The sequence below is a fragment of the Aspergillus fijiensis genome (assembly GCF_003184825.1).
Source record: "Aspergillus fijiensis CBS 313.89 unplaced genomic scaffold BO72scaffold_34, whole genome shotgun sequence".
NCBI classification, from domain to species: domain Eukaryota; kingdom Fungi; phylum Ascomycota; class Eurotiomycetes; order Eurotiales; family Aspergillaceae; genus Aspergillus; species Aspergillus fijiensis.
Genome location: NW_024469010.1, coordinates 272,816 through 290,225, shown reverse-complemented (window position 1 = coordinate 290,225; position 17,410 = coordinate 272,816). Strand labels below are relative to the sequence as shown.

The following is a 17,410-nucleotide window of genomic DNA, read 5'->3' as shown; positions in this document are numbered from 1 at the left end:
CACTTCCTAATCAGGCTAGTGGGCTTGTGCTACCGCCTTCCCTAGGCAGGCTTAGCAGTGGTGCCATGGGAAAGGCAGCCGGTGTCAATATCAATTATCCACTAGCGAGACAACCAAAGTTGTTGCTACGTATTTGATCCAGCTTCGAGCATCTTTCACACCCGATTCCTTGATATATTCTTTGTCTCTAGCATCACTTATAGGTCAAGGAAGATGAGTCTCCATGGTTTACTCCTGGACAATCTACACCCTTGGGCACGAAACAGGCTATGGAAGTTTGCGCTCGAGCCGGGCGGCCTCGGATGTCCGCTGCCGGAATTAGAGCAAGTTAGGTTTATCCGGTACTGATCCGAAATCATCGGATCTCAAGCCGCGGTGACCCGAACTTTCCGCCCTCGTCATGCTCCCCTCGCCGACACGTACCTGGAGATCTTATGCTTGGCGGACAAAAACAGGCAATACATTGCATATTGCTTGCGCATGGGGGCTCAGATGTCATTCTGCACCATCATTCTTTCATGTTAACTCCGTGATAGTCGAGCGGCTTTACCTTCTCTTGCTACTTTCACTCGTACTTGCGGGTGAAAAATCGTACTTTGTTTGATCTTTTTGTTCTTGTTTGCCTCCTATCCGCAAGTCGATTGCTTATACTTCGAGGAAATACGACCATAACAAGCGATAAGGGATCTGTGGATTCTCAATGAATTACGAAGAATGCTCAAGTGCGGAGTACTCAGCTGCTAAGGTAGATGTACGAAGTGTCGGGGGTTTGGATGAGTGATTATTTCAGCTACGTGAGGCTATAGCGAAGAACTAGCAATATGGGCTGAGCAGCCTGGCTGTCGAGGGCTTAAGGCTGCCAACAAGAAGCGTAGCCCTAGCAGGCAAGGCCCTTTCTAGTCCTCCGCAGTAAAGGCTCTTCTTCGAGTCTCAATAAATCGATCAATGTCTTTACTTCCTAGGACTACTGTTATCAGTTATAGGCCTGCGTTTACTAGCAAACTACATATAGCAAAGCGTAACGTAAAATCCTTCAAGAAGTGAATTAGATCGTCGATTCAAATCCCAACATAGAGTTAGAATTCGAGTCTCCTGTATGAAGAGAATTAATTACACGAAAGGTAAACGTTTCCCCAGAGCAGCCTCGTCAGCTACTACCACTCCAACCCCTAAGCACCATCCCAATATCACTATAGCAAGAAGAGAAACCCAGCTAGCTTCTCCTTTACAGCTTGCCCTGACCAGCGTTGGCGGTAACGCTGGAGGCGACGGAGGTGTAAGCGGAAGCAGTGGCAATGTTCTTGCCGGCGAAGTTAGTGAGGAAGGCAGTGTCGGTCTCGTCGAGAGTGCCAGAGCTGCCGAAACCGTTGATGACACAGGCACGGCCAAGGGAGGCAGTGCAGGAAGATCCGGAAGAGGTGGAGGGGACAGAGAACATCTGGCCGTCGACGGGAGTCTCGACAATGGTGTCAACGTTCTGGAAGACGTTGCCTTCAGCAAGGATGTAGGCACCGGACATGACCTCGAAGGCGTGGCCGGTGTTGTCGTACCAGTAGTTGTTGACCTGTCATTTATTAGCCACAAACTCTACAGATCACCGAGAATATGCTAGTGATTGTCGAGAGGGAGGAGGATTGGAGTGTGACGTACGGCGTGGACGAGGGTGTTTCCTCCAACCTTGGGGGAACGACCGCTAGTGTGGTAGATATAGTTGCCCTTCAGGGTGACCATGTCGCTGGATCCATCGAGATAAATGCCCCAGTATGTGTAGCCGTCACAGGTAGCAGAGTAGTCAGTCAAACCGTCGATGTAGTTGTTGGTGATAGAGACACGGTTGTCGGCATCGGTTCCAAGGACGATGTGCTGGCGGCCAATGCGAGCGGTGGTCACGTGATCGATCCAGACCATATCGACATCGTCAAGAGTGATAGCATCACCACCCCAGACGTACTTTTCGTTAATGTCGGTGATGGCGATGTTCCTGAGATGCATTGTTAGAGGGGACCGCCTATCTCAAAATCGTATGATTGGAGACGTACTGGATGATAACGTTCTCAGTACCGCTGACAAGACGGAGACCCTTGCCCTTGATGATACCAGTGCTACCGACACCAACGATAGACTTGTTGGAGCCAACGGTAATACCGAGAACACCAGCGTTGTCGCTAGAAGGGTACAAGTGTCAGAACGATGCTCTATCAAGATAATTTGATGGTGGCTAGAGCAAAATCACTTACTAGCTCACGGAGACGGAGGGAGCATCAGGCTCGTAGTTCGTGCACCAGTCGTTTTGGTTAATAGCCACCTGACACGCACTTGCCGTTCCCCAAGGGGCACATCCAGTGGATGTAGTGGTGCCCTCAGTGCCGGTGAAGTCGAACGTCTTCTCGAGAATGATGACGCGGGCCTCGCTGTCACCGAGGTAAGAGACCAGCTCGTCAGTGGTGGAGGGATACACGGGAGTAGCGGAACCTCCCCCGGTAACGCCCTTGGCGAAACCCTCGGCAGAGCCGGAGACTCCGACAGCAGCGGCGGAGCCGACAAGTCCAGCGACAGCAGCGCTGAAGATAGCAGTGTACTTCATGTTGGATTGGAATGACAGAGAACAGAGATAGAGAACCAGCTATCTGAATAGAAAAAAGGGAAAGACTGAGAAAGAAGGACTGAAGTGAAAGAGGGAGAGAAAGAGGGAAAGAGTGGAATGAGAGAGAAAAGAAACCTGATGGAGGAGGGATGCTCCAGAGGACTTATATAGCTGGAATTCCGGGAATCATGAGGAGAAAGCCACCATCTCCAATCTGATGGAGCAGAGTCAAGATATCGAATGAAATTGAACGGGTGATCGAGGTGAAACGACCAAGGCCATTTTTGATTAGGAGCTAAGGACTCTTGCACAAATGCGTCAATTCTTCGTGATCAGTCCCAGACTTGGCGCCGGAGGACTGACCGAGGCCTTGCAAGGGAATCATGGAATTTTGGAAAGGTTGAACGAACCAGACCGTGGGCTGATTCAAAATGGGAAATGATAAGCAGCAGCAGCCACATGGTTTGTCCATCACCACGGAGAGAACCTCCTGGTTCATAGCCCATGAACACGGCGATCCACTGTCAAGGGGCGGCCGGTAGCAGATGGGAACTGGCGCGATAGAGGCGTTAGACTGTGGAGCATCCCGGGTGATTTACGATGTTTCATGATTATCACGCCGCTGCTATTTAGTCCCTGTAGTCTAAAGTAAAAATCACGCCGTGGCAAAGGCCGGAGGTCGGACCTCACCAGTACACGTAGACAGAGTAATTCTTCCGTCTTGGCTGGGGATCCGTGATATTGATGGCCAGACGAGGCCAGACGACTGCAGGACTGCAGAACGATGAGGATGTTGAGAATGATGGAACCTCGACTAGGGCGCCGGCCGGGGGGGTTAGGGCTTCGGGTGTAACACGGAGCCGGGCCGGAAACCTTCCGTGTCTCACGGTCTCACCCATCAAGGAGTCTCAGATCTTGTTGTGACTTCCTATTAAACGGTTGCAGGGTTGTTCCCCATGTTCCTCGCAGAGTATGGCTGGTGACTGCGGAAAAAGAATCTTTAGATCGTATCTGCATAGTGTCAGGAACGCTGAACCGCCGGTCCACAGCCAACAGGCAAGTGGGCCTTTTTTCCGACCCACCACATCGCGGGACCAGAAGTCCAAAACAAAAAGAACCCAAAAGAAACGTAAGATTTATTGCGCCGGCAAGCCAGTACCCCGTTTTCACTCCCAGAAGGGTAGCTCCGAGCGCTTCCAGAACACGAAGTATGTCTCCATCAATCGGATATTATGGCCACCTTGGTAAGGGAGGGCAATGTGATCCCATCAGCGTCTCTGACTGGTGCCATTGAGGACAAGAGTCTCCACTTGAAATAACCTCCCAAGTCTTCCAAGAGGATCCGGTCCTTGACGAAGAATGGGGATGACGTCCACCTGTGTCTTACATTCAAATTTAGCTGCAGGACGCCAGCGGAAATAAACTAATGGAGGTGAAGTCTTAATCTGAGACCAAAAGCCTTAGCAGTTTAAGCTTCTTGCAATGTGGTGATGAGATATGTACGGCGTGGTGAGGCCGGATTGTACGTGCGATAAGCCTACCAATGAAAGACATTTTATCTCTGTCGTCCAGCAACGGTCGGTCGAATTACCATCTCGGGCGTAGAGGCTCATATAACAGAGAACAGTCGGTGGATTAAGGGCTGTAGAACCATCGGGTTCCGGCCTTAAGCATGGGCAATGCTACTCGGTATCTGGACGAGCGATGAAGAGGGGTGGAATATTCAGTTGTTTTCATTTCCCGCCAGCGCCCTTGACCAGATGCAGCAACTTTTCCGCAATCCTTATGCAGCGGTTGATTCCTGAATGTTGCAATCTAGCATCTGGGCCCGCAAGAGAGTGGCGTAGCTGCGATATTGGCTGACTGTTTTGTTCGTCAGTCACAACTATAAAATGGCAGTTATAGGAGACCGGCTTCTTAGTGCAATTTACTTGGTCCCTTCCCGCTTTATGGCAGAGAAGCAGACTGCTCATATCGCCTCCGGTTCGGGCAATGATATGCATCTGCAGTGTCTTGATGGTGAGGAACAAGGTACTTGTGCTTCCATATCGCTCAAGTATTGGCAAATGTCGAGATGGTATGCTCCATACCAAGCCCAGCTAATGTGATAGTGACCACGCCCATTCCCACCGACTGACCATGTCGAATGCGAGGAGAGAAGGAAAAAGGGGAAGATTTGAGATGTCCGAATACGACGCATAAGATGAGGTCCTTAATCGGATCTCGCGGCATGAAATGGCATCCCAAATTAAGCCAAGAATATTATATAAGGATTCAATCCGCTTGATGTTGTCCTACGCAAGTGATCTCGGTAGGTATAGGGAACAGACAGATCAGACTGCGACCTGGATCCATAAGATTGAGGAGCTGGGTTAATCCCATCTTGCCAGCACAACTTGGACATGAAGCCCAAAGCCAACAATCAATCAATTAAACTCATCATCCTCAGACTGGGCAATGGCACCGGTAATGGACGGCAGATGACTGCCGACTAATGCAATGTGATGTCTTTTTAATAAAGCCTTTATCGCTGGTTGGGTAAAAATAGTGACGGTGTCAAGAAGCTTGGTGTCGGCATTTGTGGACGATGTCTTACATTTCAAGTTCCTCCCAAGTTCCGCCCGCGGGGCTCAGCTGGATAAGTTAACTCCCACAAAAGACTGCTAACCTGTTGTTGCCTCGTTGCTCCCGCCTTAATGCCTTGATGCCTGAGACGGATTGTGATGCCTTATAGCCTGGCGGGTAAGTGTTGATGCCTGAATGACATACCACATCACATGACACCAAGGGCGGCAAAAGCTTTCGGCTCCGTTCCTCCTTTGGGACAGACTGGACAGTGCAGGCGGCGGAAAGCGGATTACATAACTAGTAAAGAGCCTGCCCTTGCGCGACGGGAGCTGGGGATGGCTATGATGCGGGGGAGTAAAAAGATGTAAAGACTAGAATGGTGATTAGTGCTTCTAGGTCGGCCTCTTCGCTTTTCCTATGAGAAGAATTGGACCAAGTACATCCTCACTCGCCGTCACAGGGAAATACATTCCCTTAAGTCTAGCCGCACTGTAGAGCCTCGCCGTGTATCTCCGACGCTTGCAATTAGCCTTTGCCTGATTGGTTCTGATTTGCTGAGTCAGCCAATTGCCGGCCGTCAGACCCGAGGTTACCTTCCGATTCCAAAGGCGACAAAACATCGCCAGCATCGATCGACTTCGACTTCAATCCACCTCGTGCCTCTCTTGGTCGTTGCCTTGTCATTGCCGCTGGCTGGCTGCCTTTCTACGGACCTCTCTCCTCTCCGCTTCGCAACATCCAGTTGACGTCTCACCGTCTATTTCTCCTTTCGCCTCAGTGCCCTCAGGGTCTATCCCATTTTTCGCCTCCCTATCTTCCATCCCTCCGGTTTGAAATTGAAGGATCGCCCACCATGTCTGCCCTCCGCTCGACTTCGCGCCTTTTCGCGGCTTCCAAGCCCCTCTTCCGCCCAGCTGTCTTCGCCCGCTCTTATGCGACCGTTGATCCCGTGGCCCAGGTGAGCGCAACTGGCCATGCCACTACCAGTGTCACCCCCGAGTCTAAGACGTCGACCGTGCAGGAACCCACCCCCTCCGAGCAGCCTCGCATCAAGAAGTTCCAGGTCTACCGCTGGAACCCCGATACTCCCTCCGAGAAGCCCCAGATGCAGACCTATGAGTTGGATTTGAACAAGACCGGTCCCATGATGCTCGATGCGCTCATCCGTATCAAGAACGAGATCGACCCCACCCTGACTTTCCGGAGAAGTTGCAGAGAGGGTATCTGCGGTAGCTGTGCGATGAACATTGATGGTGTCAACACTCTCGCTTGCTTGTGTATGTTCTGATTCTTTCCGCAACCGCAATTGTGTGAATCCGAGTCGCTGATTGTTCATATGCAGGCCGCATTCCCACCGACACTGCCAAGGATTCTCGCATCTACCCGTTGCCTCACACCTACGTCGTCAAGGACTTGGTCCCCGATTTGACCTACTTCTACAAGCAATACAAGTCCATCAAGCCCTACCTTCAGCGTGATACTCCTACCGAGGATGTAAGTACTTGTCGCATCGAATGGGGCGAACTGGTACTAACATGGTGAACGCAGGGTCTTGAGTACCGCCAAAGCCCGGAGGAGCGTAAGAAGCTCGACGGTCTCTACGAATGTATTCTGTGCGCCTGCTGCTCGACCTCTTGCCCCTCTTACTGGTGGAACAGCGAGGAGTACCTCGGTCCCGCCATCCTGATGCAGTCCTACCGTTGGATGGCCGATTCCCGTGACGAGAAGACCGCTGAGCGTAAGGCCGCTTTGGACAACAGCATGAGCGTCTACCGTTGCCACACCATTCTCAACTGCTCTCGGACTTGCCCCAAGGGTCTGAACCCTGCTCGGGCAATTGCCGAGATCAAGAAGATGATGGCTGCTCACTAGGAAAGCGACCAAGAACAAAAGAAAAGAACTGCTTGATTTCTTCTTTCCCTTTCTGTCCTAAGTCGTGTGTTATTTCAATTCCTTCCTCTCTTCACCTTTCCTTCTCTTTCTTCCAGTTCCTTTTCGCTCGCGCTCTATTCCCTCCGTTTTCGAGGTCTCATGTCGGATGTTTCAATAGGTGTAAATTGTGCATGTTGATTTTCTTAGCCGCGGTGGTCAGTTCTACCAATGGAATTTCATATATATATTCTACATTATGCATTGACGGATCTTTGAAATCTTGTGGAAGTTTGAGGAGAGGATCATGGCAGCATAATAAAATGTGCGGCTGGATTGACATGCGCAGACACGGATTTGTACTCCTTGCAGAGGACGGCTACTTGCACAGGGAGAAAGCCAGACATGGTATCATGCAGGTGTTAGGTTCGACCTCGATGTGGTCGACATATGATTCAAGGAAAGTCATCAACTCAAACAGCAGAGCCCAACCATCAGACAAGTGAGGTCTTGCATGTATCAAGACAAATGTCCATATGACACCCTCGAATGGTATAAGATACATCTTGAGACGAGTCCGAAAACTTCTCGCAAATTAGCTGCGGGCTTGCCACGATGGAGTCGATCAATCTATCAAACGCATGGAGATCCCGGAGTTCGCGCAAACATCCCGGGTCAGCTGTACGGCATCTTTCTTATTCCCAGCAGTACCTCTTTTGTCGGGGAATGGTCAAGGTTTAACGACTAATGAGAGATTCTGTTATCATGGCCAAGACTGATCAGCACTTCAGATCACAAGCCGGCAAGAACTATTACGGTAGCAACTAGGATGATCAATTTTGTAGCCTACCCGACTACGAACCCTCTTGACAAGGCAACATAGAATTGAGTGGTCCGGTTCAAGGTCAAGGTGGTGGTCGTTGGTTGCTATAAAATCTCGGGGCCCCAACTTCCTGACTCAAGTCCAATGTCAGTCATCAAACATCCCTTACCACTTCATTGGCATGGGAAGACGAAGAAGAGATCTTGCTTCCACTGCCAGGAAAAGCATACATTTGCGCCATGCCCTGTTTGAAAGACCCCAAAGAAATTGAGACGGGCTCGCTTGCGAAAAGAGCACTGGCTTGCACCCCGCTTCTGGCATGCTACGCCTATGCCAATGTCTCGATGGACTCTGTGCTTGCAGGACTCCGTCCTTTGATAGGATCGCTCCTTCAGTCCGGCAGTTGGACTGCGAGCAGTGGGGGAAGTTCTGAGGCTGACCGAGCCTCTTTACAATGTTCCGTTGTTGGATAAGACTTTTGGGGCACTGGTGACCTGTTTTATGCCATCTATCAGTGGATCCGATGTTTTGTCACACGCGCAGATGTTGTCGTTTATGGCGGACCTTGGTCCGATCTACGGCATCTGGCTTCTGGAAAGCGGCCGAAGAGCCCACTCTTGGGTGGAGATACTTTTGTGAATGGCCTGGGATCAGTCCGATACAGAACCCACTGATCATCTGAACTTACAGTCCGATCACCATGGGAGCAGCATTCCAACTGAGAGGGATCGGGAAGATTGCTCCAATTTACTACATAATCGAGCACCTACGAACACCCTTGAGCAAGCTTGTTCACCGTCGCCATGAAGTCAGATCAGATATGCTGACGACCTTCCTGCCTACTATGCTCACGGCATACTACCTCCCGACGCTCGGGAATTTTCTTCCTCGGGAATTACAAAATCGCCGGTATTTCAACGCTATCTGGCAGCTATTCCCGGTGGTGGTTCCACTTCTCCAAGCTCCTTTTCGTCTTATGGACAAAGTGGCCTCCGAACCAGTCAAGAAGTTATCCAAGGAACAAGAAACTGTCGAAGCCAAGCGTAGCTCGAGAAAGACCCTGCGATACATTCGTGGCATTTATATGTCCTTTGCCGTCATTTCAGGGCTCAGTTTTACGTATGCTCGCCGTTCGCTCCCAGCGGGCTCGTCCATGGCCGGTGTCATTCTACCTGGACTATGGGATTATACCTTGCCTGTCGGTAGCTTTGCAGAGGGAATTGCACGGTTCATGAAATATGATGAGAGTCTCGTTATGGCAAGTGGATTCGTCTGGCTGGGGTTGAAGTATTGGGAGCTGAAACGGCACGGATACCCGCTGTCGTGGTGGAATACTATGGGAATGGCAGCCACGACGGCGGCGTTTGGACCGGGGGCTGCAATGTCGTTGGGCTGGGGACTGCGCGAAGAGATGCTGGCGAAGATTGCTGCATAGGTTTGCAATGTGTGACTCTTCCTCCTGGACCGAAAAGGTGTCTGTCAGCCTCAGTCCGTCGCTCGTTGTGTCATAGATGCGTGAGTGGGTAAGGCTTATGCAAGTCTCTAGGACAAAGCTATAATAGACCGTTCAAGAAACCCAACCTTGGCAGTTCGGCCCTGGCCGTGTAGTATCGGAGGGGTATCGGCACGATAGACTCGGAGGGAATTGCACACATCCCTTTTGATGTCATCCCCGCATTATCTGATCGGCTCATCTCCGACCCCTCCTCGGACTTCCATGCGACATCAACTCTCCCTCTTATAAGTAAAAGTCGCAACGCAACGCAGCGCAACACATCATACCATATTACAGAGTCGAATTTTCTTTTCTTCTTTGTTTTCTCACCTTTGTATCTGCCGCCAGAATGACCAAACCAGCCATTGGCTTCGTCGGCCTCGGCGCCATGGGCTTCGGCATGGCCAAGCACCTGGTCCACGAAGGCTACCCCGTCCACGGCTACGACGTCTTCCCCGCCTCGATCTACCGCTTCCAAGCCGCGGGGGGCATTGGGGCTGCCTCGCTGCGCGCCTCCGCCCAAGACAAATCCATCTACGTGTGTATGGTGGCCTCCGCACCGCAAGTCCAGAGCGTGCTCTTCGGAAACGAGGGCATTGTGCAGTGTACTTACCCCATGTCCCCTCCCTTTTCCCACTGTTCTCACCCTCAAACCCCTCCCCCAAACCCAAAAACCAGCTACACCAGTCTAACCAGCCACAAAAAAAGCCCTCCCCAAATCCGCCACCCTAATCCTAATGTCCACCATCCCGGCCACAACCGCCCAATCCCTCGCCCAAACCATCCACACCACCCGCCCCGATATCTTGGTGGTTGACGCCCCCGTCTCCGGCGGCGCCCTGCGCGCCGCAGCCGGCACCCTCTCCATCATGGCCGGCGGGAGCCCCGCCGCGTTGGAGGCCGCCACCCCGGTGCTGGAGGCGCTCAGCGCCCCCCGCAAGCTCTACCTGGTGCCCGGCGGGATCGGCGCCGGCAGTAATATGAAGATGGTGCATCAGGTGCTCGCGGCGATCCATATCCTGGGCGCGAGCGAAGCGCACGGTCTGGCGGCGCGGTTGGGGTTGGATGCGGCGCGCACGGCGGAGAGGATTGTTTCTGGGGAGGCGTGGACCTGGATGCATGAGAATCGGTCGCCCAGGATTCTGGGGGGTGAAGGGGTTTGGAGTCCCGGGGTTAGTGCGGTGACTATTATTTTGAAGGATGCGGTATGTTTTTTGCCCTTATTTTTGGGGGCGGTAGGGGTGAGGGTGATAGTAGGTTAACGGTTGCTGACTGCTGTATATGGGTAGGGGATCATCACGACCTCGGCGAGAGAACATCACTTCCCGACACCGCTTTGTGCGACGGCGGAGCAGATCTATCTGTCGGCGCTGCTGCAGGGGGACGGGGCCAAGGATGATGCGGCGCTGGTCAGGCAGTATTTTGCGGGGCCCGTGGCGGAGGTTGATGCGTCTGCGTTGAGCGCGGAGGAGCAGGAGGAGCGGACGCAGCTGGTGCTCGATCTGATGGCCGCGGTGAATCTGGTGGCGGCCGCGGAGGCGACCTCGTTTGCCCGATTTTTGGGCGTGGATTTGGCGCAGTTCTATGAGCTGGTGAGTGATGCAGCCGGCGGGAGTAAAGTGTTTGTCTCTCGAGGGTTGGAGATGATTGAGGGCAGGGTCGGTGAGAAGGCGCCGGCCGGGGCGGAGACGGTGGATGCGCTCGTGCAGCGGTTGGAGAGGGTGGTTCAGAGGGCCAGGGACTTGCATTGTCCGTTGCATTTGGGGAATGCGGCGTTGGGGGTCTTGTTGATGGCTAAGAGGGCTGGGCTGGGGGGGTCGAGTAGTACCAGTGTCGTGGGTTTGTATGAGGGCGGAGGCTGGAGGGGGAAGTTGTGATTACTGATTAGGTAGTTAGTCAAGAGCCAGAAATATCAACCTTCGTCTCTATTTGGATAGATTTCTTGGATCTCATCTTCCTTGGTGGTACAGTTTGAGTGGTAATTGGAGGTAAGATATCGGTTCCTGCATTCAATATTACCATCTATGACAGTCTGTGGTTATACAGTCTACCCCTCGCAGTAAGCAAATGACATCAGATCGGAGCAACTCCGGCCTCGGAGCCCCCTCCGCGGGGGTAATCAGATGGTAAACAGAGAGAAAAGGTGAAGTATACTCCGACAGTCATCCCATATACCTCACTTCCCCTCCCTATAAAGCATGACAAAACCACACGAACACCGCTTGTCCCCACCCATCAACACCCCCGACTCCATCCAATCCCCCCTCCTCCCAGCCTAACACCAAGATGCCTCCTCTCACCGAAAACCGCGCCATCCCCCTCCTCGACCACGCCGCCGCCAACCACTACGGCATCCCCGCCATGTGCTGCTACAACGTGGAAGGCATCCTGGCGACCGTGCGCGCCGCGGAAGCGAAGCGCTCGCCGGCCATGATCCTGCTCTTCCCCTGGGCCATCGACTACGCGGGGGCGATCCTCGTGCACGCGGCGGCCGAGGCCGCGCGGGGCGCCTGCGTCCCCGTCACGGTGCACCTGGACCACGCGCAGTCGCCGGCGATCATCCGCCGGGCGGCCGACATGGGCGGGTTCGACAGCATCATGATCGACATGTCGCACTACTCGAGGGCGGAGAACCTTTCGCTGACGCGCGAGCTGGTGGCGTACTGCCACGCGCGGGGCATCGCCACGGAGGCCGAGCCGGGCCGCATCGAGGGCGGCGAGGATGGGGTCTCCGACACGGCGGACCTGGAGGGCCTGCTGACGACCCCCGAGGAGAGTCTGGAGTTCGTGGACACGGGCATCGATTGGCTGGCCCCCGCGTTCGGCAACGTGCACGGCAGCTATGGGCCCCGCGGCGTCGTGCTGGAGTATGATCGCCTCCAGAGGATCCAGGAGACGGTGGAGCCCCACAGCACGCGGCTGGTGCTGCATGGCGCCGATCCGTTCACCGAGGAGATCTTCCGGAGGTGCATCGGTTGCGGGGTCAGTAAGGTGAATATCAATAAGGTGTTGAACAATGAGTATGTGCGCGTGCAGGCGGAGAAGGCTGGCAGGGCGCCCTTGACGGCGGTTATTGAGGAGGCTACCGCGGAGATGCAGAAGGCCGTCGAGCGGTGTATTGATATGCTGGGGTCCGCGGGGAGGTATCCTTGATTGGGGGGTGTATGGGTCTTACTATTGTGTATACAGGGTGGCGTTGACTCGGCTTATCATGGACAATCAGCTGCGGGTGAATATAATATATATTGGCAATGCAGGAGACATCTCCTTGGGCCTTGACACGGTTAAACATAGACACCGTAATGCCTCAGTTGGCACACAATGAGCTATCTTTTTTTTCTTTCAATGGTGAACTGGAGTCGACTAAGAGGCTTCAACACAAATATGTTGTTATAGAAGCTCAACATCGAGGCGAACGTTGTGACATATGGGATTGCCGCATTTCTCTCTTAGGTTGGCTAGTTTGGCTATCTTTCAAGCAAGAGCGTTAGTGGTGTAGCGGTTAGCATTGTTGCCTTCCAAGCAATAGATCGGGGTTCGACTCCCCGCTGACGCAGCATTTCTTTTTCTTTTTGTTTTTCTGTGCCGGGCTCTCGCACAGCAGGATAAGGGGCTTATCAGTCCTGATGCTGGTAACTGGACTCCCACAAGCGCAGAAGAGGCAGGTTCGTATGTCTGTACCAGACCATGGACTTGTTCCTTCATAGAACGGGTTCAAATCATTCAGCACCAACATAACCCCTTCGCATAATAACCAAGGTCTACAGTCTTTGAATGGGGCTGTCCTGTCAATTGTGGTGTCGGCAAAGCATCCGCTCCTCCCAAACAAAGGGCAATCGACATGTCAGACGACTCCGCAAGTGATACGAAATCTCCGTCCAGATCTACATCGACCATCATTGGCAAAGTCTGCTCGTATGTTGTAATTAGCATCCGACGCATACACGCAAGGCTGACACACGCATGGCACCCAATAGCGAAGCATCTCGCTGCCGTCGCCAATTCCCCTGGTCAATGCAGCGCGGAGCCTCGTATTGCATCCAATGAACTTGTCGGTATCATACGTCTGCCAATGGATGCAAGTCTCGATGCCTTACACGACGTCTGATGGCTTGGACCAACAAGCCCAGCACTGCGCCTACTGTTACGCGAAGATCCTTCCAAGCTGCTGTTGGCTCACCACAAATGCTCTGCCTGGACCTCGCACCCGGCGTTGGCCTAGATTATAAGAATGGACAGAAGAACAATGGGAGCAGGCTCGTTTTCGAGCGATGTTTTTCTAATACTCTCTAGCACATTTTCTATTGTCGAACTCGAGCGAGTCCAATCCGGTCTCAGTAGTGAAAGCATCAAAGTCCGAGCTCAATTGTCCCCTTCAACATGGCCGAGAAAGCCACCCCTAGTATGTCCACCTAGCCCTTGGATTCAGCCCAGCTAACAGCTTCAGCTTCAGCTCCAGTCCCCACATATGAGAACTTGCAAGAGACCAACCAACCGAGCATCAACCATCCACCTCCGGCATATGCGCAGCCCCCGATGGAAACGATCACTCCTCCACCTCAGCCCCACGAGCCCTCGTCACAGAACTTCTACGCGGGGACGCAGACACACCACACGAGCGGTTACAATAATGCGACACCCCTGCATGCGCTTCAACGTGGCCCAGCGCCCGTGGACTGTCCAAGTTGCGGCAGCCGTGAGATGACGCGAGTGGTAGCGGAGGCGGGCAATACTACACAGTAAGATGCCGTGGTGGAAGTAGCACGGGGGTATATACTAACCTTCCGCAGTGCATGGGCCGCAGTGACTTGCATCTGCTGCTGCTTGGGCTGCATTCCCTATCTGATGTCGTCGCTCAAGGATGTGCACCACTACTGTGGAAAATGTGGTGCATTGCTGGCGACCTGGCACAACAGCGGACGGACGGATGTGCATCAACACAACTGAGTACGCTAAGATTGACGTTGGGGTGGTTTATGTTTGGGGATGATTATTGCTTGTTTTGGTGTGCCTGAATGTTAATATACCCCGAGAAATGCTCACAGAAGCGAGGCCATGTTGTTTCCGGCCTGCTTGCTTGTTCCCTGCGACGATTGTGCTGCCCTTTGTATAACTTATTGCCATGACATGAAAATCAACTTCTTGCCGAAGAAAGACGATCGCTCCAAGGAACAGTTCGGTGACCTGCAGATCGAAGTAATGCCTCCTTCACGATATGTGGCTCTGAGCCTCAGGCCGAGATTCCCCAGCGTCCAAGGATCCTGCAGCCCATGGCGTGCTGACGATGGGCGATCATTGGCTCCCCCCATGGTCTGAGCGTTTCGCAACATCAAGCACTGCCATAATCTAATTAACAGACTAGCGGCAACTTCGACAACAACCCCCCTTGTTGATTATAAATGCGTCATGCTCTTAAGTACAGCACTCACCCACTCACCGAGTGCCTTGTAAGGCTTAGATGATAGCTCCGAAGGGCATACCGAATCTCTCGAACGCAGCTCTTAACCTACTGAACGCACCCCAAGACAACTAACATAGCATACCCAGCCACCGCCCACCATGACCGCACCCACCAAGATCAAAGCCGTCTTCTTCGACTTCATGGGCACCTGTCTCGACTGGCATAGTAGCGTCGTCCGGGCGATGCCGGCGTCCATCCCCGCGCCCGCCGCCTCGCAGCTCGCCCTCGACTGGCGCCGGCAATACTTCCTCGAAAACGAGCAGCGCGTGCGCGACCACCTAGCGCCCGAGGACATCGACCTGACCCTCCGCCGGGCGCTTGGTGTCGTTCTCGATCGCAGCAGCAGCAGCAGCCCCGACTACAAGGCCCACCTCGAAGAATTATCAGACCCGGACACGGCAACTCATTTAATCCAAGCCTGGCACCGCCAGCCCGCGTGGCCCGAGGTGTCGACGGCGATCCAGCGGCTCCGCGACGAACTCGGCCTCGAGGTCTTCGTGCACGCCAACGGCACCACGCGGCTCCAGCTGGACCTGACGCGCTCGTCCGGGTTGCGCTTCGATATGCTCTTCTCCAGCCAGTTGCTGGGGGTCTACAAGCCGCGGGCGGAGGCGTATCGACGGGGACTGGAGCTGGTGCAGCTGCGGCCCGAGGAGGTGGTGTTGGTCGCGGCGCATGCGTATGATTTGAGGGGCGCGCAGAAGGTGGGCATGCGGACGGTCTACGTGCATCGGTGGACGGATGATGTGGATGAGGATATGGAGATGGTGAAGGGCGAGTTTGATGCGTTTTTGGAGGGGATGGAGGGGTTGCCGGCTGCTGTTGCAGGGTTGTAGGTTGGGTGGGTTTATGGTCGGTCGGTCGGTCGGTCTCCCGTAGTTGCTTAATCCTTTCCAAGTTCTTCTTGTGCACTGTGTTTATCGGCGTCTATTTCTGGATTTCATCTATATTAAAGCCGATGCCTCTACTCAAAGATGATCTCAAGGCTGAGAGCTCAGATGAAATTGTTGGTCAACGCATCTCATGGTCTACTGACTTGCGCATACTAGGATGTTGACTGATCGAAATGCGACCGTGGAGTGGATGACATACCTCCCACTGCATTGCTCACATCATCCCCTCTCTACCTAGTAGCTAGTATGCTCAACCAACCCCATCCAATCACCAGATTAACGTCTTCATCGTTCACTCTTCACCACAGATGGGCACGAATCGGAAGCACAACGGGACAGGGAATGGAACCACGGAAATGCAGGAGTGGTGACGCCAACGGGACGAGCGGATCTTCCATACTCTCCACATCGCTTGATGTCAGCACTCGGGAATCGTCTCTTGAACTCATTCAAGGTGTCTCAACACATCTCCAATATGATACAATGCAAATCTACAGCTCTCAAGAGTGAGACATCTCACCGAGACAGCAGGAGCGACAGCCGGGGCTACACTCGTCACGCACGCGAGGATTTTTGACACTACAGGCTGCCGTGCCCATTCGATCGAATGATACCTCCTCATCCATTACTACTACCCGGATCGGGGGAGTATATGACCCTTACACCTCCCCTCCCTGCTCCTGTCAGACCCAAAATAAGCTTCGTGGGTTATCCCCGGCTGCCAGACGCCAAACCCGTCCAATGTTGCATGCATGTGCTCTCCACCACGTCATTGCGATCTTGGAGTCATGACTTTCTTTCCGCTGCTCCCGATGGTGCGCAAGTCAAGTCTGCCAACGGGTCAGACTTCCTAGGTTCTTTTCTTGTCGCTCTCCATCTCTTCACGAATCCTCACCTGCTCCTGCCCTGCCGTGCTGTGGTGATCTGTTGGAGAGCTGCGGTCTGTATCGTCTGTCTGTCGTGATCCCCGTTCCTATTCCCCCGTACGACGTGAGTATCTGCCTCAAAGGTATACAGGAAAATCAACCGAGTGCTAACCCTGACAGACAATGGCTGCCATCGACGCCCTCGTGTCCACCGCTGCACAACGACACCACCAGCTCATCAAGCGAAGCAATTGGGCCAGCAGAAACCCCGGTGTGGTTCTGGTCTTCTGTATCGTCTTCATTGTCGCCGTCGGAATCGTCGCCCTGTTAATCTACCGCCGATGGATGAAACGGAAAGCAGAGAAGCAATCCTACGATGTCGCGTGAAGCCTCCTTGATCCGACCGTGGCGTCACCAATAGGTTTAAGCGATGGAGGACCGTGACTACAATAACTTTCTTCCAAGGCCGTTCTTTCTACTATATTATTTCTCTAATTTCTATTACTGCTTGCTGTTGAGTTATCCACCAAGGATACCCGCTTTGTTGTGTTGGTGGTTAGTCAGGGGATAGGGAGGGCTGTGTCGTCGAGTGATGGATTCATGGAGGAGAGGGTTGAATGGAGGAGTGATTAGATGGGCGATGACGTGCAAGCGACTTTTCTTCTTCTATTTTATGTGGGCAGGAGAATGATCTAAAGTATACGGAGTACGTGTCAAGGAGATATATGATCTAACTAAAATGGATGAAACGTGATCAAACGCAGTGGGGGAAATGGGCTGTGAAATCGGCTGTGTCTGAGTATAGCCACAATATCTGTAGAAGGAGCCGCAAGTAACTAGCCACTTCTTTC

General features: G+C 53.2%; 8 protein-coding genes and 1 non-coding gene across 9 annotated transcripts; 8 read left to right on the top strand and 1 right to left on the bottom strand.

Moving 5' to 3' along the window:
* Nucleotides 1-1,225: 1,225 nt before the first annotated feature.
* Nucleotides 1,226-2,584, bottom strand: BO72DRAFT_497824 (polysaccharide lyase family 1 protein; the record flags this gene model as incomplete). The annotated part of the gene is made up of 4 exons (XM_040948723.1): nt 1,226-1,564; nt 1,651-1,981; nt 2,040-2,165; nt 2,238-2,584. 4 exons carry the CDS (start codon nt 2,582-2,584, stop codon nt 1,226-1,228), a joined length of 1,143 nt encoding a protein of 380 aa, XP_040799813.1.
* Nucleotides 2,585-5,893: 3,309 nt separating this feature from the next.
* sdh2 (succinate dehydrogenase iron-sulfur protein subunit SDH2) lies at nt 5,894-7,120 on the top strand. Its single transcript, XM_040939307.1, has 3 exons — nt 5,894-6,429; nt 6,495-6,646; nt 6,701-7,120. Exons 1-3 carry the CDS (start codon nt 6,006-6,008, stop codon nt 7,022-7,024), a joined length of 900 nt encoding a protein of 299 aa, XP_040799812.1. The 5' UTR covers nt 5,894-6,005; the 3' UTR covers nt 7,025-7,120.
* Nucleotides 7,121-8,793: 1,673 nt separating this feature from the next.
* On the top strand, nt 8,794-9,463 carry BO72DRAFT_449523 (uncharacterized protein). The gene has a single exon (XM_040945049.1). The coding sequence runs from the start codon at nt 8,821-8,823 to the stop codon at nt 9,277-9,279; it is 459 nt and encodes a 152-aa protein (XP_040799811.1). The 5' UTR covers nt 8,794-8,820; the 3' UTR covers nt 9,280-9,463.
* On the top strand, nt 9,464-11,270 carry BO72DRAFT_449521 (oxidoreductase). The gene is made up of 3 exons (XM_040945048.1): nt 9,464-9,944; nt 10,048-10,544; nt 10,629-11,270. Exons 1-3 carry the CDS (start codon nt 9,689-9,691, stop codon nt 11,214-11,216), a joined length of 1,341 nt encoding a protein of 446 aa, XP_040799810.1. The 5' UTR covers nt 9,464-9,688; the 3' UTR covers nt 11,217-11,270.
* Nucleotides 11,271-11,568: 298 nt separating this feature from the next.
* BO72DRAFT_449520 (class II fructose-bisphosphate aldolase) lies at nt 11,569-12,614 on the top strand. The gene has a single exon (XM_040945047.1). It carries the CDS (start codon nt 11,626-11,628, stop codon nt 12,490-12,492), a length of 867 nt encoding a protein of 288 aa, XP_040799809.1. The 5' UTR covers nt 11,569-11,625; the 3' UTR covers nt 12,493-12,614.
* Nucleotides 12,615-12,823: 209 nt separating this feature from the next.
* Nucleotides 12,824-12,895, top strand: BO72DRAFT_t177. Its single transcript has one exon. It is a non-coding gene; the product is annotated as a tRNA-Gly (tRNA).
* An 824-nt stretch (nt 12,896-13,719) lies between these two features.
* On the top strand, nt 13,720-14,286 carry BO72DRAFT_469830 (LITAF-like zinc ribbon domain-containing protein; the record flags this gene model as incomplete). The annotated part of the gene is made up of 3 exons (XM_040946983.1): nt 13,720-13,741; nt 13,793-14,078; nt 14,130-14,286. The coding sequence occupies 3 exons, from the start codon at nt 13,720-13,722 to the stop codon at nt 14,284-14,286; spliced, it is 465 nt and encodes a 154-aa protein (XP_040799808.1).
* A 306-nt stretch (nt 14,287-14,592) lies between these two features.
* On the top strand, nt 14,593-15,968 carry BO72DRAFT_160370 (haloacid dehalogenase). Its single transcript, XM_040939306.1, has one exon. The coding sequence runs from the start codon at nt 14,899-14,901 to the stop codon at nt 15,634-15,636; it is 738 nt and encodes a 245-aa protein (XP_040799807.1). The 5' UTR covers nt 14,593-14,898; the 3' UTR covers nt 15,637-15,968.
* Nucleotides 15,969-16,742: 774 nt separating this feature from the next.
* On the top strand, nt 16,743-16,946 carry BO72DRAFT_381739 (uncharacterized protein; the record flags this gene model as incomplete). Its single annotated transcript, XM_040941443.1, has 1 exon — nt 16,743-16,946. The coding sequence occupies one exon, from the start codon at nt 16,743-16,745 to the stop codon at nt 16,944-16,946; it is 204 nt and encodes a 67-aa protein (XP_040799806.1).
* Nucleotides 16,947-17,410: the final 464 nt, after the last annotated feature.